The following is a 25,745-nucleotide window of genomic DNA, read 5'->3' as shown; positions in this document are numbered from 1 at the left end:
AAAGTACAGCTTCGTGAATGAGGGATAGTACTTTAAATTAGTATTTTTTTCCTAATGTAAGGGTTCAGAAATAGTCTGTTTCCTGATTCTGTAATACGTTTTGGTGAACGTTGTATAGTTTCTTTAATGTCAGCAGTAAAACGTTTTTCAAACTCATTTCTCAACATGCACGTTGATTCTTTAGCAGTAAAAAATAGTCCCAAAAAGTTTTCCTGGCTTATTATATGCATATGTCCGGGTGAAATAGTAAATAATTCTCACCAAAAAGAAAACCAGATGTTAGTAGCAGATTTTGTCCTATCTGCAGGACAGAAGAAATGACAACCCAAATTTAATTGGATAGTAAAAGTGTGAAGCTTTCATGCAGGAACCTGTAGCTGATTTTGTTTTAATGTCTCACCTGTTTTTCCTCCCATGGGTGGCACCATTGATGTATTTTTGTAGACAGTTACTCCTGATGTAATCAGGCCTACAAAGTTAAAGTTCACTACTACATTCTTCAAATAATGTGGTTTCTGGCTGTGTAGAGAGCCGTAGCGCTGAGACGTTTTACATGCAGCTTTATTCCCATAGAATGGTATTATAAAAGATAGTTGATTCGTTAGTTATTTCGCAGGAATAGGAAACGGTCTGACTTTTCGCTAGTTGGTTTGCCATTTGGGCAAGAGGGCGGGGCATTTATTTATCACAAAGGCCTCTGAATTCAACCACCATCCTCGCCAAGTCTCCATGAAAATTTACATAAAAAAAAAAAGTTATATAACAATGGGGTAACCCGATAAGCCACTGGACTCGGGTACAATGTGATACATAAGTTAGTGTCACAGTGGAATGCAGTCTGAACACATATAATACAGAAGACGTTCCTTGATTAATTAATCAAAATTTAAACATCACCAAGAAGTTGTACGAACAATGGTTGTGATTGGATTTCATCAAGAAACAGGAATTAATCAATTCATAAAACAAAATGTATTTCACATTTGGACAATTTTAGAAAAAATAGGTGCATCCAGGATGGAGTGATAGGTGCATAGGAGGGATTTGTGAAAGTGATGTGAGGAGGGAAGGTAGTGCGTATATATACATCAGCAATCAATATGTATAACCTATCCTGCCAGAAGGACTGACCTGTCATTTACATTTAAAAGCCAGACAAAAGGAAACTGTATTTGAAAGAAATAAGAAATACACATTAGGGCTGTCTGACACTTGTCTGACTGCGAGGCTTGGCTAACGTAGTATGATTTGATTGGGTATGTTGTATGTTAAAGCCTTCAGCCATACACAATTACATCAAGTAGCCTCCTAATGCTAGAAGATTGAGTTGCATCTGGGGCACAACACGAGACACGAGTTTATGGAACTCAGAGTGATCCTTTTTTCGCCCTAATTTGGCAGGGTATGCCCAGACGTGGGTCCCTTGCTCACTTTGCCACTGGATTCGAGCTAGCCTGGCTTATGAAGGGTGTTACACAGAAACCGATCCCGGGATGCTTGTTTCCGGTCCAGGAAAAACATGGCTTGGCAGTTCGGGCTGGACTGTTCCCATGAGGCACAGGGTCAAGACTGATTTGCATATAGCTGGGTCTGGACTGAGGTGGCAAAGCGAGCTAAAGAATGATGATGGATTCAACCCAGATCTGTGACTGGGGATGAGTGTCTGAAAAGTTTCAGCGCTCCGTCCATCATCTCCTTGTGTTTGCTTTTATCCTTAATGGTACCAAAGAAATGGAAGAGAATTTCATAGCTGTGGTGCTAAAGTTGCCGTTAGCCATATCACTTAACTTGGCTTTTTCTAAAGCATGTTGCTGTTTCATATGTATCTGATAAGACTTAACAGGCAGGAAATTAATGTTTGAGCTTGTCGGTTCAAATGCCGGTACCTTTGTAGATCATCTCGGGGTATCACAATGAACCTTAAAATTAAATAGGCCAGATACAGAGCTGCTTGAGAGCAGGGCACATTGTTTAAGGATCCTCTCACTGGTTTATGCCCATCACATTTCCAAGGGCATTGTTTGAATAAACTGCAGTTAATTATTGTGTGAGGCCAAGTAGTATTCGTTGTCAAAGTCATAATGGGGAAGGAGCAAGACATGTAACTTTTTTTGCTACTTTTAGAGAGAAGTAACCAGTGCGCAATAGATGTTAGGTGATATTAAAGGCAACTAGCTGTTAATGAAACGCGAGGATTGTAACCAACTCTACTTGGGTGGGGTGAGGTTTAAAACAGTTGTGCAGTTTCAAGTACAAGTGAGATCCTGCTGAAGTAGCTGTTGTTTTTTTTTTGTTTGTTTGCTTTTTTTTGTGCCCGTTTTGATCAAAGGGTTACAACTTTGCATATGTGGTGTATTTTTGGCAGAAAACAGACACACTGGCTTTTTGTCTAGCATAAGTTTCTTAGAATTGACAGTGTGAACTGTGTGTTGTAATATCCGTGTGGTGTTCTGAAGTCAGAAATATATTAAATTCCTGCAAGATAGGATCAGAAAATAAAGAATCTGGGCCTTAAAGAACAGCCACAAAAAAAGTAAAATACGTTAAATTGGTTATATTGTGCAAAGATGGACTATTGAAAAACATGTCTTACCGTTTGTGCTGTTACAAAAAAGGCTCAGCGAGGTTTACCCAATTGCTTGTTCCTGGAAAAAAAACATTTGATAACAACTTCCTCAAATTATGAAACTACTCATGTGCCCCAAGCACTTTTGAAGAATGGACCTTTTGATTTCTTCTTTTTTTTTTTTTTACCTTTGTTCTACTTTTATTTCATAACCTCATCATACTGGATTATTTCATGACCGGATTACAAACCAGCAATGTTTTCGAGATCTAATTTCCCATCTTCCAATAGTTGCTTGAAACAACTGGGATGGGTAACCCTTATTTCTGAGTGAACCGCATGCTATTACGAAAGTTCATTTGCTAAACTTGTGCAAAAAGTACACTACATTTCTTAAAATCGAAAAGCATCAAGGTTGTTTTTTTTTTTTTGCTGAATAAGGTAAGATGATTGTACATATGAATTGGTCAGTGTTTCAAGTATGCTTTTGAACTCCATGTGCTCGGGCAATGTTTCAGGGTTCCATCTAGAGCAATTGAATATGTAGCATGGTATAGTGGGAAAGAGGGAGTAATATTGGTCTTGGTCTTTTGGCCAAGATAAACTATAGTATCAGTTCAAACTTTTTAGTCTGCTGTACAGTTTCTTCGTGGCTTGTGCCCGAATCCCACATAGCAGGTGCCGTGAAGTCTGTCTGTTTAGGAAAATACCACCACGTTTTAATATCAGAACTCTCGCTTTTGACTGGGAATAAAAATAAAATCTGTATAGATTTTTATCTACATTGTGTTTCTTTTAATTTTTACGTTTCCACCCTACACTCTTAGGATGTTGAAGCACTGTCCTAAAACAGAGCATCTTTTTCAGCTACCCAGTAGAGAGAGTGACCACTCGTTTATTTCTTACATGGGTTTCCCCATGAACATAAAAATTCATACGTTTTTTGTCTTTTTGTAAATAGGTTTAAGCAATGTTGATTTTAAAAAGCCAAAATGTTGAGATAATTATCAAACTTATGCAAACTATAATAGAGAAAGTTTAGGAATGTTTGCACCTGGCAGAAAACACTTGTTCTCCATCAGTGTTAATTCAGTTAGAATAGTAATATAATTATAGAGAGTCAAAGTATCTTACAAAAGAATATATGATTCTAGGTTATCTTCAAAGTTCCTGTGCTTATTTCTCTTTTCAGTTCGACAACAGTGACTGACCAAACTTTAGCAGTGAATGTGCAGAAAAACACTCTCATTCTTCAACAATGTTTACCCAGTGGACAAACTGCATTAGGGATGCCAATGACAACCGGGGACAGAGATCCACACTTTACGGTTACATTGCAGAGATCTACACTTTATGGTGACCTTGCAGAGATCTACACTTTATGGTGACCATGCAGAGATCTACACTTTATGGAGCCCGTGTTTTGGATACTGATTCCTGGAGCCATCATCATTGCTACTGTCTGTGAGAGCCATTGCTAGCACTAACGTTGCGTCTGAGGAACGGCCAGAAGATGATATATGAAGGGAACCACTAAACAGGTTCTAAACATTAGAGAGTAGATCAACATCTCCAGTCTGTAAAATTTGCAAAACTGGATCCCAGCCACTCCACTCTGTTCCAGCTCCTAGTTCTTGATGACCAATGATGGAAGTTCTCTAAAGAGTATTCATAGGACCACTGTGTGACCAGTATTGGTGTCTACATTACAGCTGGTTTCCCAGAAGGGAGGGGGCATCAACTGAAGTGAACACTGTCTGCTGGAGTGGCTGATTGTCTGCCTAAAGCCTGGAAGCTTTCTTGCCTGCTGACAGAGGGATGGAGTGTTGTAGAAGAGAATATCCAGCAGAAGTACAACATGTTGCTGCTAAGGAACTAGCCAGAGAGTGAGCCACTACATGGGAGCAAATCCAACAGCAGCCCATATATGGAAGGCGTCCCTCTGTCTCCATCAAATGGTTCTCATGATAAACTGCATCCAGCCTTCTTCAAAAATCGCATATCGATTGAAATCGGCAGCGCACAATCACAGAGAGAGAAGTTGCTGTTCATCTTGTTGGAACTGACTGCTCTGACAATGATGTAGGTGAGTGCACTGATTGACCCAGAGGTCACAAGTGCTGCATAAGCACCCCGCCTTGCGAGTCTGCAAATGCAGAAGCTGATAGCTGCAGCGCAAAAATGTTCAGTCTTCAAGTTCCTGTACAAACCCCAACTCCAAAGTGCACGCAACGGTGGGCCATGGGAACTGTGATAGAATGAGCCACCAGAGTAGCAGACTGGGGTCTCCAAAACACAAGTTTGCCAATAACTGCAAGAGGTGGAAAGTCAGCAAACCGTTTTGGACTCATGTACGCCTTTGGGTGATTGAGTGAATTGCACCAGTGTCTGAACAGTGCCGTAGTCCAGTTTAAACTTCTGGGATTATAAACGCTGGAAAACTCAGTTTGTGTAGGGGAGGGTACCGAAGGGAGTAGTACCTCAAGATCTTAAACAGGATTTCAGTCCTGTGTCACATTCCTTAATTCCGCTGTGTTCTGTTGCATCGTGCTCTGTGATTAAAGGACTTTCTTTTATCAAAAAGATAAGCACTGTGTAGTGCAGTATTTTATTGTATATGTTGGGTTGAGTGACCGCCACACTATCTCTCTGAGAAGTATTTGGGTGACTGTTCATACTTGCCTAGGTAATCAAGGGCCGTATTAAACAGTGTGGCGCATTTCCCTTGTTAGCAACGGGCACACCTTTCAACAGGTGCGCTTGGCTCTAACAAGGAGAGCACACCGTATTAGTTTGAATGTGCTGCCCCCAGAGCAGCCCCAAACTTGTGCTGCCCTAGTGGCAGCACATTCAGGTGAAATAAGGAGCGACTTTAAAGCAGCTGCTCCATGTTTCACTACGCAGGCGGCAAGCTGCCTACACTTTTAAGAGGGTAATAGATCCCCTTGCAGGCGGGTGCAGTGAGTGACTGCACCCGCCTGCAAGGGGATGTCTGGGAGTCCATCGGACCCTCTTCACTCCCTCCAGAAAGCTGCCAGAAGGGGGCACACTGACAGTGCGCCACATTTTTGGTGGCGTACTGTCAGTGCACCTCCTGGCAGCTTCTTTACCTTTGTGCCTGTGTCAATAATATAGCGTGGGCGCAGAAGCAAAGAAATGCCTTCATTTGCATGGGGCCTTGCCCCCATGCCAATGAGGAAACTCCCTTTGATTATAGTGCTGGAGCTATATGTACGCCAGGGCTATGTACTACAGAAGCATCCGCAGACTTCTGTAATACCGAAGTGTCCCGGGAGCACGCAAAGCAGGGGCAAATGCCCGTTGAACCGCTGTAGCATTTTATTTAATAGGGCCCCTGGTCTTCAGACCCAGACAATGATGCCACTGTGCCCCGCTTGCAAAGAAGGGACCCATTCTACAGCAATCATAGAGCCTGAACAGCAGCACAAGTAAGATCAGGTAAATGCAATGCTTAGACTCCATACGGGGACAGATAGACATGTGCAGCTAAGACAGCTGCAACACTTTCAACTTTCTACCAAGGCTTGAAAAAAGACATTAAACCCCTTTTTTTCTCTAATAAGACTACTTTGAGTTAACTGCACGTGCCTAATTCTTGCTTACTCCATGTACTGACGGGAACTGCAGAGACCAAAATTTGATCATAGTGAAAAGGAGAGGGATGCTATGGTGAAGGGCAATTTAGCACTTCACTGTTAGATGTAACTGATTACTATCCAATTTTAAGCTTTCATAGCTTTGTGTAGTATTTAGTTTTACTGTGTGGTTAAAGTACTTTCTTTTTCCATAAAAGGTAAGCACTGGGCATTGCATTACGTTATTGTGTCTGTCGGTTGGCTGTTGAGTTCTGAGCTCTTACCACCCATACTACACCTGTGAGAAGTCTGCGACTGTTTGCCCTTACCACGTACTCCCTTCCCATGTCTGTTACCCCAGGCTGCTTTCTGTCAGCTACAGTGAAGCCAAATTTAAACATTCATATATCGGGAAACTTTTAACTTGAATTTTCAAGATGCTCTTTTTTTCATCAAAAATGTCGAGGTATTCCATTCCCCATCCTCGCATATTTGCAGGACTGACGAGCGGCAGGTTCTACTAGTACTGTTACGAAATACAGCATAGCCTGGCAAAGGTTTCCGTTTCTGTTTTGAACCACCAAGTTTATTCTTGGTTGTAAACACCACTGGCAAAAAACAGATATTGTGTGTTTATTTAATTGCAGTCTAAGGTCCAAGTTCCCAGCGTCCTTAAGTAGCTACAATAAGTCACATAAATAAAAAGTTATCCTTTTAATACTTTGTGACATGTTACTACGTGAGAGATATGCGTGGGATCTACTCTGACTACCCCCAGGCTGTTTCACAGTGGAATACCAGGCTATTAATGATGGACAATTCCATCAGGCTGTTTCTTGTTTTTACCCATTTGTGCATCTTTGCCATCTATGTCAAGCATTTTGATTGGGAATCATTCACTCGAAGCAGTTTTTTCTGGTATCCTTCCCATTGTAAAACCTACTTACCATGCACAACACTTTCTATAGCTCTGTTTTGCCATTTATGGTATAGATGTGAAATTGATGCTGTTGAAAGTGATGTTTTCTTGTATGGGTGTCCACCAAATCCCGTTTCCCTGTCTCAAGTGGCTTATGTTTGTTCTTTAATTGTCCGCCTGGGTAGACCTGTTTCTTATTAAGTTACGGAATGTGAATAAGTCATTTGTTAAGACACCATTTACACTACAGATCTTTTTCAAGTATTGTGAATAAATATGGTGATCTGTTGAGACACTCTGAAATACCAGTAGTCCTTATAGTCAAATTTGAATTGTAATTCCAGGTATTACCGTGGCGCAGTTGGAGCTCTGCTGGTTTACGACATAGCCAAACACCTAACTTACGAGAACGTTGAACGTTGGTTAAAGGAACTTCGTGATCACGCGGACAATAACATTGTTATCATGCTGGTGGGAAACAAAAGTGACCTGCGTCATTTGAGAGCTGTACCTACCGATGAGGCCCGGGCTTTTGCAGGTTTGAAGAACAGTTATTTCTAACGAGATTCGTGAAGTGATGAAATTGGGTATATCTGCCTTCGTTCCTAATTGGAGGTCTGATTTTACTGTGGGAGTACTGGTCAGTGGGCTTGTATGAATTTCTTTGGACTAATCAAACACTGAGATTCCTTTTACATGGCCATTTTACAAGCACATATATAAAGTTAACTTTTAAACAAACAGCAGAGGCTTCTCTGAATGAAAATTACTTACTTTGTGTCCATGATAATAACAAATATATGAAATAATGATTCAATTTCTCTTGCACCAAGGTAAAAATTGTAAATTAAGTACCAGCATTCTTCACCCTTCTAGTAGGCATTGTGGAGAAAGTAAAGCGCCTGATTGTAACAAAAATGTGTGTACGTATGGTTTGTACGTCATGCACGTGTTTACACATTTTTTGCTTATGTAATTAGTCCAATAGGAGTATATTTTCTGGTGTATGGAATTCTTAGATTTTTGGCATGATCCATGTTCACTTAGAACCCAAGTTGGAAATTAAGCCACCACTCTACATTTCTTACCTATCTTTTTACTTCAGTTCCCTCTTCTCTCCTTCATTTTCTTTATCTATTTATTCAATTCTTCCATACTTTCTCCATTCTTCCCTCTTCTTCAGCATATCCCTTTCTATCGTCATTCATCCCTATCAAATATTTGCCTTCCATTATTCCTTTTACCCCTCCCTTTTACACATCCTCCCTACTTTACACCCTTGTGAGGCCACATTCCTTCTTGGGCCCCCTTTTCTCTCCTTCGTTCCTTACTTAATTCATGTATCTCTTGCTTTGTATCCTTTATATCCTTTCTACAGAACATCAACACAGCAGGACTTGGTTCCACTTCATTGGTTAACGTGGTGGACCTTTGCACTCAATAAATGGCTGTATTTTTGCAAACTCTACATTTGAATTGAAGGGAATTGGGCAATCCGAGCTGGCTCAAGATCTAGTTCTTCCCGAGTTAACACTCTTCACAGAGTTGACCAGCCAGGGAGTACCAATGAAGCAAAGGAGTCCTGAGAGAACCAGTGACAGCTGAATCATTCTTATCTTGAGCAGGCCTCATGCAGGTGTCTGTCCACCTGACATTTGGTGTGGAATTAAGAAGCGCTTGTTTTGTTGTGTGGGTACAGTGCTGCTGTTATGTTGAAGCGAGCCCTAAAGGTTTTCCATGGTGCTTAACCAGAGAGGATGACTCTTTGGTGAGCAGTGTCTCCAAGTGCCCACACTACTACTCCCATGTTCATGGTGAGCAAAACCATGCCGAAACAATGGAGGAGGAAAGCCTCTTTAGCTTGGTCGGGCTCAAAGGCTTTGTTTGCTGAATAGGTGGTTACTCCCTGTGAATAATCTTCTGCTCTTAGTGGGGAAGAAGAGCAATCAGGAAAAAAGATGAATACGTGTGACAAATGGCTTCCATAGCAAAACATAGGTTTTACTTCCCAGTATGTCCACCACCCACTAGAGGAACCAGTCATTACCAAGTCCCCCGGTTAGCACCAATTGAAGGAGGCATGCTAGGGGATCATTGTAATAAATCATCTGCAAAGAGACCAGAATGAGAGCGGCCTATTCCTAGGATGTAACCGAGGCAAACATTATGCATCCAGATAGGCAGTAGCAGTTGAGCTTTAAAGCAAAAGAGTCTATGTGGCAGGAGACTGTCCGGTTCCCACAGGAACTGGACCTCAAAGCAATTTTGTACCCCTTGCTTTACACTTGACTACTATAGCCAGCTGTAACAGGTTGGTTAGCTCCATGGGGAATTAGAGCCATGCTTCACTCTCCACGTGGTTACCCTTGTCACTTGCTTTGTGACCTTCAGTCAGAGCCGGAGGGCTTCTAAATCTGAAATTTCTTGAAAAAAGGGCGCTTGGCATGTGTCCTAGTTTCAATAGCCACCCGTCGCCATACTCACCTCTTGATGAAATACATCTCCCGCAGGATACGGTATATTTATGAGAATGTGCTTCAGAAGTATCTGAAAGTACCTCATTGAATGCAGACCTGAACAACTTTTCCACAAGCAAGAGGGCGTTTGGCTGCAAGAACCTATTCATTGACACCAGAAAGTATTGTTACTTTTATACAGAAAATCTAGCGACCCGTTTCTCTATATAGTAAGAACTGCACTTGACTTTGACTCTGTGAGCACCTCTTCCTAGTGTTAGGTACAGCTACGTATTTAGGTCACGAAGGCTGCATTGGAGTTGCTGTAAAGTTGATACATAGGCTATTCTGAGTTGCCGGACTGGATTGAGATTATGCAAAAAACCTATTTTATTCCGAATAAAACACAGCTTCAGGCTAATTGATTAAAAATGTAAAATATTTACCTGAGCTCTACTTTGAGACATCTATGACTCACTCTGACCCTATTAAGAAACATGCTGGAGTTCCCATGTTTAGAACTGGAAGCTAAGCATTTAAACCTGAGAGAGTTGTTGTGACGAGGTTGTTATCCAAATTGTGATTGTGTTTCTTTGTTCTCTACCACAGAAAAAAATAACTTGTCATTTATTGAAACCTCAGCGCTGGATTCAACCAACGTGGAAGAAGCCTTCAAAAACATTCTTACAGGTATACCTATTCTTTCATGACATTTTAAACCTTGCTTAAAAACGAAAAGAGAGGCTCTTGGCTTGAGATAGGGATACAGATGTTTTCAGTGAATTTTTAAGGAAAATTGGAAATATTTTTTTTTTTTTATGTGCGCTTTATTCATAGATGTCCAAGTTTTTCTCCCATAAGTATTTCTTCCATGTAGACTTTGTAATATATGTTGGCCAGGCTGAAGGAACCCCAAGATTAAAGCTTGGAGAAGGAAAACTGGAGATCCTTTATAAATTGCTCACAAAAGTTTGAGTCAACAATATTGTGGCTTCTTGGAGAAACATAATTAATAGAGAGACTTGTATGTCCTCCAGAAAGAATAACAATTAACTGTTTGCCAGTATAGTGATCTAGCCCAGAAGGATACAACATTTGAAACATTGATCATCCGGTAGAATTTTGCCAATTTAAGGATCGTAAGATTGCCATATGGTGAACCCAGGACTACAGTGAGCTCTGGGTCCAAAAGTGTTTTGTGCCCCTCAGAGAGACTAGTAAAAAGATCGAACAGATCAACAAGCACGGCTAGCGATATTACCTTTGATAGGTGACCGGAGAATCCTGAAAACAGGCGCCACTCAAAAGGAAATCCTGTGTTAAGGAAAAGAATGCCAAAATCTCCTGACGGCTCCAAATCACAACAAAGATAAACAGACTCGCTACAGATCCGGAAGTCCTTGGTCAGGCCTGAGCCGATGTTTACTTATGGCAGATTATCAGACTCTGACTATAGCATTTTTGTTTTAGTAATGCAATCAACACGCGTACTTTCAAATATAAATACTTCAAAAATGTGTTTATATTGGAAATCTCCTTAGGTGGGATCTTTGGGAGATATTACAGGAATGAGGAGATGTTTAGGCCTTATATAAATGTGAAAATTACAGCTAATGCTGTCAAAATACAAAAATCGTGTAGGTCACTTCTGCCATATCATAAGGGATTTTGAGGCAGAACAATTGCCACCTGTACTGCGCATGTGGATAATTCAAAGGTGAGGAATCCACAGGCAGAGTATCCATCAGAAAGCTGCCCATTTACGCCTAGGAATGCAAAGAAGGAATGAATCCTGCTTTGGAAGATGGAAAGGTTGAGTCAGGACAAGGACTCGCTTGTTGACTGTGATAGTGGACATTCAGTATGCAATTTTAACATTTGTCTATGCTATTGTGCTTTTTCTTTCTTTGATACTTTGGTTTTATTATAGTGAGTGAGCCCAAATCAGTACTATGATGAACTGTTTCTTCATTTGATGTATGTAGAAAGTGAAGTTGAAAAGTTTGAAAACAGTCATTGTTCACCTAGACGTTTTAAGTAGTGAGTGATCTATATTGGACAAGCTAAATTACTATCCTTGATGTGCACATGAAAAACGAATGTCCGATTCTCCCAATCATTGTGAGATTCACTTTTGACGTGTCAGTGAATTAAAATATTTTTTCTCTTGTGCTTAGCAGACTGCTGGCAGTTTCCTGCCTTTCAGCCCCTGTGAAACTATATCTGACCAGTGCCGTGCTGTCATCTTGACTGCGTTCTTGCCGTTTTTAGAGTTTTTTTTATTTTACAGTCTCCATCATTAAGAAACTGAATGATATGATCAAAATACTATGTCTGGACTCTACCTCTCCCTGTTGTGAAAAGCCCTTTCTGTGTCAGGCAGAAGGTTGGAGAAGAAATTAAAAAGTCAAACTGACTAAGTTTAAACGTATACAAGACCAACTGTGGTAGAATAAAAGGATGGATTATTTTGTTTTAAACTGTAAGAGGGTCATTGGATAAAGCAGTCTGTGATTTGCTAATTTGGCAGGCTGAAATATCTACCACCAAGAAAGCAACCTTAAAATTCAATAGGGAAATATTACTTGAAGAATTGGGTTCACAGAGCATGTGTGTCATAAACATTATTTTAAGAAATGGGTTGATTTTTTTTTTTCTGGCTAATATTTGAAAGCGACCATGGCAAATTCTCTGAAATACAATAGTGAATGTCTGGGACTCTGCTATATTTGCCTTAAATGGCAGGACAGGTGAAAAATGAAACCACCAAGAATAATTTGACTGGTTGATTTCTCTCAAGACCCCATAGTACCGTCAATCACACTACTATTTAGGTTAGAGCTGAAGCACACCTCTTTAAAGAATACCACTACACAACTGTTTAACAGTCCACTCCTGCTTTTACCTTACAGCAGTGTTCCAAATCACCTACTGACGGTATCTTTACCATTGACCGAGTACAATACTCCACTGCCTTTCAGCTACGTTTGCACTGTACAAATACCACATTCCTACTTTGGTGAGGATTTAAAGTACATGTTTAGGCCAAAATGCATATGCTGTCTTGATTCTTAACAAAAATTGATTTGGTTGCAAAATAGAAATTAACTCTCTGCCCGTTGCGTACCAGAAGGCTGTTTGTCCCAGTTTCACAGAGATCAAAGGGTTTTAATTATCCCATCAGGCAAAACTGATTGAACAGGTGCAGGTCTAGTATAGTGAGTAGACCTCCAGTGTGTTACCGAAATACTTACTGTGCGCACGATTTGTTTCACCAGGGAGGGTCCCAGTGTATGGCAATGACTTCATTAAAACATCTCTGGCTCATCTGAGCCTTTTGTGCAAGCAGAAAAAGGCACTATAGCAGACCATTAAATACACCCAGAAACTGTGCGTTCAATGAATATGTTGAATTGGGTAAAAAAAAAAAAAAAAAAAAGTTGACCGATATGATTGGAACATTATGGGAGTCTGGGTGAAAAAAATGAAGTAGTCACGCATGGAGGATAAGAAGACCTACCTGTTAAAGCAAATTAAATCAGAATTTAATGGTCTAAATAAATTAGGGAAAAAAATGATTTGGCTATAGAAAACTCTTTTATGGAGTGCAATATGACAGATTCAGAGATGCGCAGCATTTATTAATGGAAAATGTTAACTAATCTGACGACTCTAGACAAAATGGATGATCCTGAAAAGTACAATTGACAATGAACTTAAGGTTCAAACACTTACTGCCCATTTTATCGCTTCACCATTGTCGCCTGCAAATTTGTTTCCACAGCTGTTGATAAAGGATTCATTCTCTGATCGCTCTGGAATGTCAAATCTTTTTAATCTCTTCATTCCGCTGACTGATCATGTCCACTCCACTTTGACCTTTAGTGATGCTAAGACTATACAAAGGGTCTTGAAAGGTTCTCGGCTTGTAGTTTTGGGTACATTATTGATCAGTTTTTCATTTAGTCTTTATTAAAAGATTGATATTATGGGTTTTAACCAGCCGGAATATAACATTTTGATTTCAAATTTCCATTACCTGTTAGTGTTTTTGACTTGGAAAAAGTAGGTTGTTGCGTTTAATCACCTGTTGCCAAGTGGGCACAGTCTGAGCTAAGGGCTATATGTACTGCCATTCGACTTGTAAAAAGAGGGTTGCAAATTGCACACCAAGTTTTTGTGACTCCAAATAAATTTTGGGAACTGACCTATGTTTTGCTACTTCACTTTGCAAAATCACCTTTTTAAGGTGGTCGCAATCTTATGAAAATTAACAAGGTTGGTCACAAATTGCGACTTACTCTGATTGGATGTCGTCACAGGGATAGTGGCCTGCTGGCATCAACAGACTACCATGTCTGTAATCACATTTAAATAAACCTTTTCTATAAAGCAGTCCATTTCCCTTAAAGGTACTGGGGCATCATGCCTATAAAATAGTTTTTTAAATTTTTTATTAAAGTTTGTAGTTGGCATTGGTCCAGAGGACAACTGCAACTATAACTTTCTCTTTTTTTTCTTTTTAATTTTTACAGAGGGTTACTACCTCCTGAGAAGTCACTAACTTTTCAGTGGTTTGAAACCGAAAAGCAATCTTGGTTCCAAACCATTGATGCATTGCTTTGAGATTTGCAATTTGGAAGAGACGCCTTTCAAGATAGTGGTTAGATATGCATTTGTAAACCCATTTTGCAATTTGTTAACCATTTACTGATTCACAAAATGGGTTTAATATTTACTAAAAAGCCATTTAGCTGTTGCAAACCCTATGATTTAGCGAATTGCAACATTTGCGACGGTTAGTGGCTTAGTGTGGCCCTAAATGTTGCGTGTTGCAGTCTGTGGGACTGCTACAACTACTAAATCTTTCAGATTTGTATTTGCTGCACAAATAAGAATTTAGTCCCATCATATGCTGTGTAGGGCCCTGATATCTGATGCTTTGTGCTGCTGCTGCTGGCTGTACAGTTAACTTGGATGCATTTATATTTCTGGGAATCACTAAGTCTTCTGCCAGTCAGTCTTTCTTCTGACTATGAAATACCCAGGGTTTTGCTATTTCTTCATCCTGTGTCTTCCCAGAGTCACTGTATCTCATTCCTTTAAATTACTTCTGGTGTTATGAAGTCTTAATTGCATAGAGTTTTCATCTGGAGAGCAAGCACCTTACCGTGGAACTTCTTCATCCATATCAACTGCATAAATTGCATGGACTTGTCAAGGAAAGCTCTGCTTGAAAAGGTATCGGATTTTGATCTGCTACCAGTTTCGTAGTTGACTTCTTAGTAACCTGAGGCACTTAAGGATTGTTTAATTGAATGCGTAAGGTTAAACTAAATAAGAGCTCACATCTTGAATCCTTGAACTGTGGCCTTGTATGTCTAACCGGGATAGTGGTTAGTATACTCTTTCTCAAAACTCACACTTTTATCTGTTCTCTTGCTACTGGGCCTCTTTCCTGTTCTCGACTTCTCTTAAGTATAGTTTGGACAATCTGTTTTCAGGAGATTTGTTACTGTTTTGGTGTTCGCCTTTTATATTTGCTTTGTCCCCTTAAACATTTTCATGTATGCCTCACTGGGTGTGTGTGACTTGGTCATGGTGAATAGATAAGGACAGATTAAAATGCACCGGATAAGTCTGGTTCTGTTACAGCGCTTGATCTTGTGGACTTTTTATTGACCTCTTCCACCTTTTTTATCAATTTTTGTGTCCCCAACAGTCATCATAATTCCAGACTGAATCCCAGAGACTTTTTAAAATGCTTTAAGTATGCTTTAACAAACTGACAAGGAAATCAAGGAAAATATTGTTGGAGCTGGGAACCAGAAATTAATCTATTGCTTCTTCTGGTAATACTTGTTTTCTTAAGGTTTACCCTTTAAATATCAGCAATCTGGATTAGGTTTCAGTTATCTTGTGAAAAATATGGGTACGGACTTCTGGCACCTAGGGACGACAGAGGGAATTGGTGGAGTAGGGATGCCCAAGTGGGACGTTGGAAGTGTGTGTTGGGCCAGCAGACCTTCCTCGGCGGCCCGTGGATCTTGTGGTTTAGTAGCATGTAAACACAAGAGGGTCTGTAAGCACAAAAGAGGGTTGCTGGAGAATGCGTGATAGAAGCTTCACTGCACGTGCTTCTGAAGCCCTCATCTGTGTTTACTGGAGTCCTTGTGATGTCATGCGCCTGGCACTGGCGGGAAGCAAATGCCCTTTAATAGTCTGCGTTCACAGCTGACTTTTACAGGGCCTTTTGGAAAGTTTCCTGCTGCCTTCGCTGATGTCTCCACCCAAAGCCAGCGTGCATTGCCAACTTTGCCGACATCTCCGCCAGCAGCCTGCTCATATTATTCTGCCTGCAGCTAGTACTGGCTGACGACGTCTCTGCCTGCAGCTGGCTCTTCTCACTCCGCCTGCAGCCAGTACTCTCTGCCGCCATTGAGGATTTATATGGATCGCTACTGCTAGATCTAGAACAGGGCAACAGTGTTTTATTGTTGATGTGTGAAGTAATGCCAGTGAGGACATAGCTTCCAAGTTTTTAGATTGCATATGTGGGCTGATTTTACGGTTTCAGTGTTTCTTATGGGTACGGATCGCTACGGCTACATCAAGAACTGGGTCAAAGTGTTTTATTGTTGATGTTTGCTGTTTGAAGTAATGCTAATGAGGACATAGCCGCTACATTTTCAGATTGCATATGTGTGCTATTGTCAAGGTTGCAGTGTACTTATGAGTGCTGTTCCACAACCAAATCTATGCCACTTAGAGTGACACTTTCTTGCAAGCAAAGCAATGAAGTCCATGGGAAAAGATTAGTATTGGAAATTACACCATTTTGAGCTAGGAGAAGCTCTACAAATATATTGACACTGCTTCAAATCCCCTTAGACGGAAGGTCATTAAACAAGACGCTGATAGGATGTGGACCGGCAGATCAGACTTCCTAAGGCACTGGGGTAGGGATGAAGGCGGAAATGCAGATTACATTGTGCAAGAATTTGCACGATCCATAATTCGAAGGCTGACTAACTTCAGACAGTGCTCGTTTACATATGACCTTGTATATAACATGCAACAGTTTTTCCCCAATTATATGTCCTGTGGTGGAAGGTATACTATCATTTGAGTTAAGCATTCTCACCAAAACTACTCCTTTTCACATTTCCATCAGTGCCATTAATTTACCGCCCAGAATAACCCACTACGTGGCAGGCGCGCACCAATTAAGTCAATTGTGAATGTAAGCGCGAAGATTTATCGCTGGTCACATGTGGTAAATCCGCTCTGTGCAACTGAGGGCCTAAGAGCAGGGAACTGGGGGCTTGTCAAAACAAGGCAAATATGGCAAACTAGGGTCAGAAAAACACAGACCCCAGTAAAAAATAAAAATATTGACAATATTTATTAGGGGTACATACATGTATTTCAAAATGCGATACAACATTGCCTAGTAATATTTTGAAAAGGGGGTGACCCCACTGACCTCCCTCCCCCCCCCACCACACCACCCCTGCTCTCCCTCACCTGCAGGCCCATCTGTGCGGCCCTCTGCCACAACCAGACGTAATTTTGGACACTGAGAAAACGTTTGTTAGCACCCATAACACAGATTAATGTATTGAGCTTTGATAATTAAGATTACCCCTTGATGAAGAGTACAAGTTATTCACTATTTTAACTGTGGAATCTTTACTTGTTCATCCAAACGTTGTTTGCTCGCGCACACACACACACACACACCATCTTCTCTGTTCCTGTATGCATGCATCATCCATGTAGCAGAAGTAAAAAAAAAGTAGTAAGGAAGAAAGAGTGGTATATTTGTTGGGCTTGGCACATGCAAGTACCCATGGATCCGAGCGAAGTCCCCAAGTTTCCTGAATGATGGTTCTCTACCTGGACATCCACTTTGTAAAAAGAATATATCACCCAATTTAAGCAGACTAAAAGTTACATCCTTACTAATGATTTTCGCAAAGTGGAGCAGTAACAGATCCGGTTTGTAGTCCGCTTTAGAACTGTACTTTTGAAGGACCTCCCTAAAACAACACTTATCGACTGAAAGCATTCTGACATGCAATAGTTTGCTCGTTTCAGCTACCTAAACCCACTACTGCATCACCTTTTTTTAAACAATACAGCTGTCTGGTTGTCTTTGCACCCCTAGGTTAGATATTTTCTCCAGTGCATGCACAGATCTGCTTTGTGATGTATATGTACATCATAAGAGTGTACTGTTGTGCTTTTTTTTACGTATTTGTCAAATTGTCAGTCAATGGGTAAGGAACATCAGAACATCCCCCCCCCCCTCTCTCCCCCCCCCCCCCCCCCCCCCACACACCTTGCGAGAAACTTTCCACGAGCGCTAATTCCGTGCGGAAACACCTATTTTCGGAAATCGACAGTTAAGATTGTTTCTCCCCCCTGCACCAACAAGATCTTAGTCCATGCTTTCCTACCTTCAAAACTAGGTTGACATTGTCTGAGCTGCAGGTATAAGCTAAAATGCTTTTTGTAAAGAATGCAGCCACATTAAATCTTTACTGCAACCTCCATGTTAGTATCACCTTCCATGCACCTTGAGACACCCTGTGTACCACCATCCGCACTAGGTCCCTAATGTTTTTTTCCTAACAGCCAAAGGTGGAGCATGTAGTGTGCGTGCCAAGTGGTGAATGGAAGCAGTTGTTAGGAGTCAGGGACTAAAAGTGCCATAATCATCAAAAGTTATGCATACGCTTACCATATTGTTTGCCTACCCTCCTTCCGAACTTGGAGAACCTTATTTGCCAGTCCATAATTTCCTGGAAAAGGTAGACCACATAGCTTGGAAAATGATTGCAGGTAAATGATTTGCCCCAGCTACATCTTTGCAAGATGTTTTCAGTGGGTTAGTGTATAAAATTAATAAATCATAACTTCCTGTGATTGGTGTATTCGATTTTGTAAGCCACTAAAGTTACCTTTGTTCTGGTAGAATATGGTTGAATTCTTGGAGGGCGTTGGCCTCCTCAAAGGATTTAGAGATACACAAGACTATGTTTGTAGTGATAATAGCTTTTTTGTATATTGTGAGTCAAATCAAAGAAATCTTTATTTGGATAATCTTTTCTTAAAAAACCATAATGGTAATTTAGAACATAGTACAGAGTATGTAGTTTTGAATATATGGTACACTAAAAGAATAATTTAAAACGTGTTTACCAGCGAGTATATTGTGAGTCATTACATTTGATAAGTAAATGCCTGTGTGCACTTTTTCCAAATACAATTTCAAGGCATTGAAAGTAACATGATTTTGGGGCGTTTTATCACCCAAGAAGGAAAGTGCGCTTTTGGTTAAGAACATAAAATATTAGTTTTGCACTGTCTTTTCATGGAAAACAAGGTGGAGCTCTTTCGAGGTGACTGACACCAGAGAAGCTAGCATCCAAGTCAGTAAGTAATGTTGCAAGAAACAGCGTTTTAAAAGATGTTGTACAGATGCACAAACCACATAAGATCCCATTGCAGTGTTGAATCTCAGACAAAAGGATTTAAATACATGAAGCCCAGTAAAGAAAGGTCAGATTCACTGAAAAACAGTGCCTATGGGAATCTGTAGAGATCTCTATCACCCTGGTAGTTCATTAACAGTAGTATGTCTTTTAAGGATGCCTGCAACAGTGGATTTATTAGGAGACCTGCAACAACCTGAGCCATAATTGTGGTAAGCTTAGTTTTTTAAGTAACCTTGAAGAAGAAGGGAGGGTGACTAATTGGCCCCACAGCTAAACTAAGAGATATGGAACCTGTGCTTGGACTAAAGACTTGGTCAAAGATGAAGTTCACAAAACCGATTTGAGGAAGATCCATAAAGCCACATTTTTGCCTTTCAGAAGTTCTTGAACTTTTAAAGTGTATGATGGATCAGTGTAGTGGGAGGAAAGGCATTTATGCAGGTGTCCGATTATTTTCTACAAATAGGAAATTCAGTACTATTACCTCATCCTCTCCTATTCGCAATGGCTACGGATTGAGGTGACACTGTAATTTGAACTGGACTGCCCTGAATGTGCTGCCTTACCAAAGCAACTTATCAGACAGACAAAGAGTGTCGAGAGGAGGGAACACAATCCTCCTTAAAACCCCTAGTTCAGCTTGCATTCTTCTTTGAAGTGGCAACCTCTTTTTGAACCTCACTGACCGCAAAGTTCTGGACCAACCTTCAGTGATTGTCTTCAGACGATAATATCTCAACTATTCTCACTGTGTCTAAAAAGGTTGTCTAACATATATTTCCTGGGGGTTTCCTTCCCTCCCGACAAATATTTAATAGTTTTTCTTCATTTTAATCCATCAGTAGTTGAATTAGAAAGCACCTTTATATTTATTAGAATATAAACCTCCAATTTAGAGCTGGAGAGCTATATAAACCGTAAAATAAATTGCCTGATTTTTACATATGCCAATGTAGTCTAGTTCTGAACTTGTAAGATCTGTTGCTGGATGTTGCCACAGCGCACTATGGTAAACGCAAATTATAATGATCACATATTAAAATGTCGAAGTAGCCTGATCTATGCTTAGCTGGTGTTAAATATACAAATGAATAAACAAACATTAGAGTTGGTCCCTTTTTAGGTCTCTCCTAGGCAGCGCGCATGCGCTGCTCTAGGAGATTACCTTTTGGAATTGGTCTGCTTTTTTCAAGCACTCATGCTTGTATCCACCTTGCGGGAGCGAGCAGCGGCGCGCAGGGGCCATCTGTTTCTCATTAGCGTGGCCGCGCTTGTTTTTGTTTTGTTGCAGAGTGCATGTCTTTTCCTGGCTCAGCACGGCATGGACGCTAAACTTTTACAGATGCTTGTTTTTGTAATGACTGTCATGGGGTTTTGTGCGTGATGTCTTCTATCACAGGGACAGGGAGTTCCCCAGGGGTCCTCCATCAGTCCCATCCTTTTTAATGTATACCTTAAACCACTGATTACATTAATCAAGTCTTTCGGGTTAAAAACAATTAATTACGCAGATGACACCCAGCTCATTCTCTCCTGGGAAGGAGAGGATTCCATCTCCCTGACCTCCTTCCATGAGTGTCTTAGAGAAACGGCTGGCTGGCTCCATAGGAACTCTCTTCAATTTAATGCCTCCAAAACAGAGGTTCTGTTCCATGCCGGCACCATGCTATCACACCAGTTCCCGAACGACTTCTGGCCTCCTGAGACAAGGGAGAAACCTAAACCTGTCTCCTCGGTCCGCAACCTGGGGGTCATGCTCGATAACAAGCTGAGCATGGAAACCCAGGTGGCGAAAACAGTGGGGATCTGCACGGCCTTGCTACGCTCCATGCGAAAAATTATGCCACTTCTCCCTGCACAAGCCCGGGCGCTGGTAGTCAGGTGTACGATTCTGAGTCGCCTGGACTACTGCAACGCCCTTCTCCTTGAGTCCCCTGTTACGCTGTTGGACCGGTTGCAACGAATTAAATCAGCCGCGGCCAAGTTGGCTCTCGGCTGGTCGAGAAGGTCTTCGGCCACTGCGGCACTGGCCGAATTGCACTGGCTACCCCTAAAGCAGCGGGTGGCTTTTAAGTCCCTCTGCATTGTATTCAAGGCCTTGCATGGACTCGGGCCTAGGCCCCTGCAAACCTTGTTTCAGTGGTATACTCCCACTAGAGAGCTTCGGTCTTCCTCAGCGTATCTGGTAAGGGTGCCCAGATACAATAAAGCCAGAACTGGGGGCAGATCCTTCAGGGTCGCAGCTGCCAAGTTATGGAACAGTCTGCCCATTAATATACGCCAAACCCCCCAACTTCTCCCGTTTAGGAAGTGCATCAAGACCTGGCTCTTCCCCTAGATCGCCCAGCCGTACCTACTCGTGCTCCTCTTCAGTATAGTATTTTTTTTTTTTTTTCCTCAGCGCCAGGAAGCCTGCAAGGTATCAGCTGCGCTATATAAATAATTAAAAAAAATAAATAAAATAATAATATCACTTTCTTTCATTGCTATATTATTTTTTGAAGGCTTTTGCATGTGTATGCGTACATTTTTTAATTTGTTTACTTTCCGAAGGTTCTTTTTGTTTTCTTGTGCTGCCACACACCTTTTATCAGCACTACGGTCACCGTGCATAATGTTTCAAAAGAATAGCAAGTTAATTGCGCTTCATGTTACTGAACCCCCTGTCCGGTTAAAACCATGGCATTTTAGATTGGATTACATTTTTCTGTCACCTCAATTACTACCAGTCAATTCTTGATGCACAAAATAAGTAATATTCACTACTGAACAATTCAGCTACAGCGAGCTGTCGCTTGATCGTTCCTTTAGCGAAAAGAGCAGAAAACCTGCTCTATTATTAAGTTAGTTGCTGCACTGCTCCCGCACACGCTAAGATATTTGCAAAGAACTATACGAAGCCCATCCCTCTGCCTATTCAAACTTCCTCTTTTAACAGATAGTCATCAAGAATAAAACAATGGAAAGTAGTTAATTTCTGTTTATATGGCAAGTCTGTTAGTACAGATGTTGTGGACGAGAATCCACAGCACAAGATTCACATGCTTGCATCTTTTGTCACCTGCTGGCGTGATTCTGGAATTCGTCATGAGTCAAAAGAAGTAAGATTACAATTATAATCTAAGGAATCCGAGAGCGGGTGCCGTGTTGCTAACAAAGTTGCGCGCCGCTTCAATCTAGAACGAGCACTTCTTGAAATAGAATCCGTCGTTTGCACACATTTAATTTAATGTATGCTTTTTGGGGTTCACCGTTGCACTTCTATGTAAAGGAGCACTTCCCTCAAGTGTTTTTTGTATGCTTTAAACATGCAACACACGCTACATCCACAACATCATACGCCCAATATTCTCGTAATGTGTGCATTTTGGATTACAAATTGGGAACAAGTACTTTAGACTTATCGCAGTACATGCTTTACAATCGTCGCATGGTCTTTTAATCCATCAGTGCAGACGCATTGGAAAGATGAGCGCATTTCTTTGATTCTACTCTTGTTTTTTGGGTTGGCTATGTTTGTTGGTATTACAGTCAATAAGTGGGGGATATTATTTACATGATGCAGCGCTTTTTTTTTAAGTCTGTGTTTGTAGGCAATACAGACTAAAAATGATTTGGGGACATGTTATGTGATGCCGTCTTCATTTTAATCATTTATATCTGTGTTTGGAAGTACCTCCCACTTATCGCGGCACCAACATCACGGACGCTGGACTTCATTTGACTCCATAAAGCTGAGCCGTACTGACTCTATCGCACAAAACTTGAAAATGATAAGCAGGGCACACAGTTCACGTGCGTTAATTTTAATAAACACTTCTAAAATGGGGGGCCTCTTAAAATTTGTGCTTCATTAGCAGTAACTCTGGCGGATGTCGCACTTGGCATACTTTCTAATAATCATTTTTAGGTTACATTAGGGCAACGTGGTAGCACACTTGCACTCCTGCACATTATACATTTGTTAAATTGTATGAAATTAAATTGTATTTCCTTGAAAGGCTTTTCTATGCAAAGTAACTGCAAATGTGCCTTTATAGCTACTGACTCTGGCATACATTCTTGTGAACCAGGGTTCTGGCTCCCTTACTGGCTGAACATTCTGTGCTTTTCACTAATTGACTTTATGGCTTCCTGCCTTACAAAAACAAGCATTTGCAATGCAATAGGTCTCGCATTTATGCAAGTTTAAGCTATTGTCATTGTAAATGACACTGCCTTTGATTTATGTTTTAAAAACAAAAATAAAAGGCATTGTTATTTGCAATGTTAATAACTCAAACTCGAGTAAATGCGAGACCTATTGCATTGGAAATGCTTGTTACTATTTTGTACTGCTTTTACCTGTTTTATTTAACCAAGTGTGTTGGCCTCTACGTAGGCAAACAAAATGGTGATCCTAAAATCTGTGCATGAAATGTAGTGCCCATGGTCCCATTGCAGACATCAGCGAAGAATCTTCACATTTTTATTCTTAGTAGCTGCACAGAACTGAAAATATGCATATTTTTGAAAATGGCTTCTATGCACAAACAAATATTTGTTTTTGTTTCAGAAATTTATCGCATAGTATCGCAGAAACAAATAGCAGACCGATCTGCACATGACGAATCACCAGGCAACAATGTGGTTGACATCAGTGTGCCGCCAACAACTGACGGACAAAAATCCAACAAACTCCAGTGCTGCCAGAACCTGTGACCTCTTGTACAGTACACTCTGTGTGTGCTCCTCCTCGCTTCCCCATGCACTTCAACTAGAACCATGTGTTTGCTTCATTCAAGTGCACCCTGTAATGCAGTGACTCCTCACTCACCTGCCCTTCCTCTTTGTCTTTCGTTTTAGGATCGGTATCCTGTACATTGTAAAAACTCCCTTTCAATGTGATGATGTTTGGGCTTGAAATGTTGGCACTGACCTGATACGTGTTTGGGGGTTTAGACGGATCAAAGTGTCGAAAGATCTGCGGCCAGATATTACAATGCTGCTCTCTCTTCAGTGTTGGTCTTTTGTGGCAAGTGAATGAAGACATGATTATTAACACAAGAAGAAAGGTTTTTTTTTTTTTCTGATAGTAAGAATTTTACTTAATAATAATGTTTTAATGATCACAGTGCATAATGTTTTGTGTATAAAAATGTAGGGTAAAATATGCTACTCTACCAAATTAAAGTTATATATAACAAACAATTCAGTAATGCGCATCATTTTCAGTGGATGCACATGTGGTCCGTGTTCTCTTAAACTTGGACTAAAGGCCATTTTTTAAAATTCTGTTTTTGTCTGCCTGCAGTATTGAGTTTTGATTGAGGAGTATTTTAGTGCCATTATTTAGGTGGAGCATGTAACACCATAAGATTTATGCATAGCATCCATCCATCCATTCATTTATGTATACTAATGCATAGCTATACTTTGAAGTATGACTTTGCTTAAATGCTATTTGTATCCTTGAACTATGGTTTGGTGTCCATGTTTATGTACTCTTGGCTCTCTGTTAAGTACATTCTGACTGTTTCTGTACATGAAGTGTGAATGTACATATTTTAATAACTTTTTAATTCTTGCAGTGCATTTGTTTTGCAGTCCGCATTTAGATTGCACCCCTCGTGCCTCCTTAGTCTCTTCTGCAGTATCTATTCTCTCCATTTATATATGCGAGTTCATGAAGCAATATTGTGTTATTTATACATTTGGGTAATATGTACACTAGTACATTATGTGTAATGGAACCAAATAGCTCAAATGTGGGTTTAATTATTTTACCTATGAGCTGAATGTACTCCTTTTTTGACCATGGGTGCCATTGCTCGCGTTTGCTTTGCTAAAATATGTAGACAACTGGAAGCATGCAAATGTGCAACGCTGTGCGGGTCTTTAATTTAACGGACCACTTTAAAACATCTGTATGAAAAACTAACACCAACAAATAAATCAAAGTAATGTGAAATTGTTTTAATACACAAACTGTACCCTAGTTTAATGCCCCCATCCGGAGTAAAAGTTGACTAGAATCACATTTTTTAGGTGATGTTAGCCCCAAGCAACTTGTAATCAAGTTCTAAACAGACTTTTCGAAGTAGGAATAATCCATTTCCATTTGGATACCCATGTAATGGGGGTGATTTCTGATGTGTTTTTTTTATTTTATTTTAACTTGGATAAAGAATATGACAGTGTAACTGTACCAGTCACCTTATCAGATGTATCTCCATTTCCAGTTGAAAGAAGTAGCCTGACAATTTTCCATCTTTCCTCGCAGTGCATTTCAGCTGCAATTGTTCTATCTATACATTATATGGTGGAACAAATAGGGGAATTTCCTCTGTGTCTGCAAAAATGAGCCATACTTTGGGCAACGAATTTTAGTCAATGACCCATTTCTTGTGCAGTCCAAGAATTCTACTTTTACACTCCTTTGAGGGGAAAAAATGAAATCACGGCTTCCAAGATCACGGAAATGTTAGCAACCTTGAAATCTTTCCAGAAAAGCCAATCTCTAGCCATAAAAGTTAAACTGGCACTGACTTATAAAAAATAGTTCATAATTAAAAAAGAAGAATCTGATGTTTTAAGTGTATGCTAAGCGAGAAATTGAAAGCCTGATTGTGGTTCAGATGAATTCTTAGCTTTAAAATTAGGTAAACACAGGCCTACTAACGTCTGGTAAGTATTCACTGTGTGATGAGGAGGCGGGCCATTGGA

General features: G+C 40.5%; 1 protein-coding gene across 1 annotated transcript in view; it reads left to right on the top strand.

The window, feature by feature from the left end:
* Window positions 1–24,230, top strand: part of RAB11B (RAB11B, member RAS oncogene family) — a 43,784-nt gene extending 19,554 nt beyond the window's left edge. The window contains exons 3-5 of the mRNA XM_085638249.1: window positions 7,426–7,619; window positions 10,147–10,227; window positions 23,596–24,230. Coding sequence (XP_085494375.1) covers window positions 7,426–7,619; window positions 10,147–10,227; window positions 23,596–23,741 — 421 coding nt within the window. The 3' untranslated portion in view covers window positions 23,742–24,230. The remainder of the gene's footprint in view (window positions 1–7,425; window positions 7,620–10,146; window positions 10,228–23,595) is intronic.
* Window positions 24,231–25,745: the final 1,515 nt, after the last annotated feature.

This window comes from Triturus cristatus, chromosome 12 (assembly GCF_964204655.1).
Source record: "Triturus cristatus chromosome 12, aTriCri1.1, whole genome shotgun sequence".
Classification (NCBI taxonomy): Eukaryota; Metazoa; Chordata; class Amphibia; order Caudata; family Salamandridae; genus Triturus; species Triturus cristatus.
The sequence above is the reverse complement of the archived record's forward strand: the minus strand, read 5'-3'. Positions and strand labels throughout refer to the sequence as shown.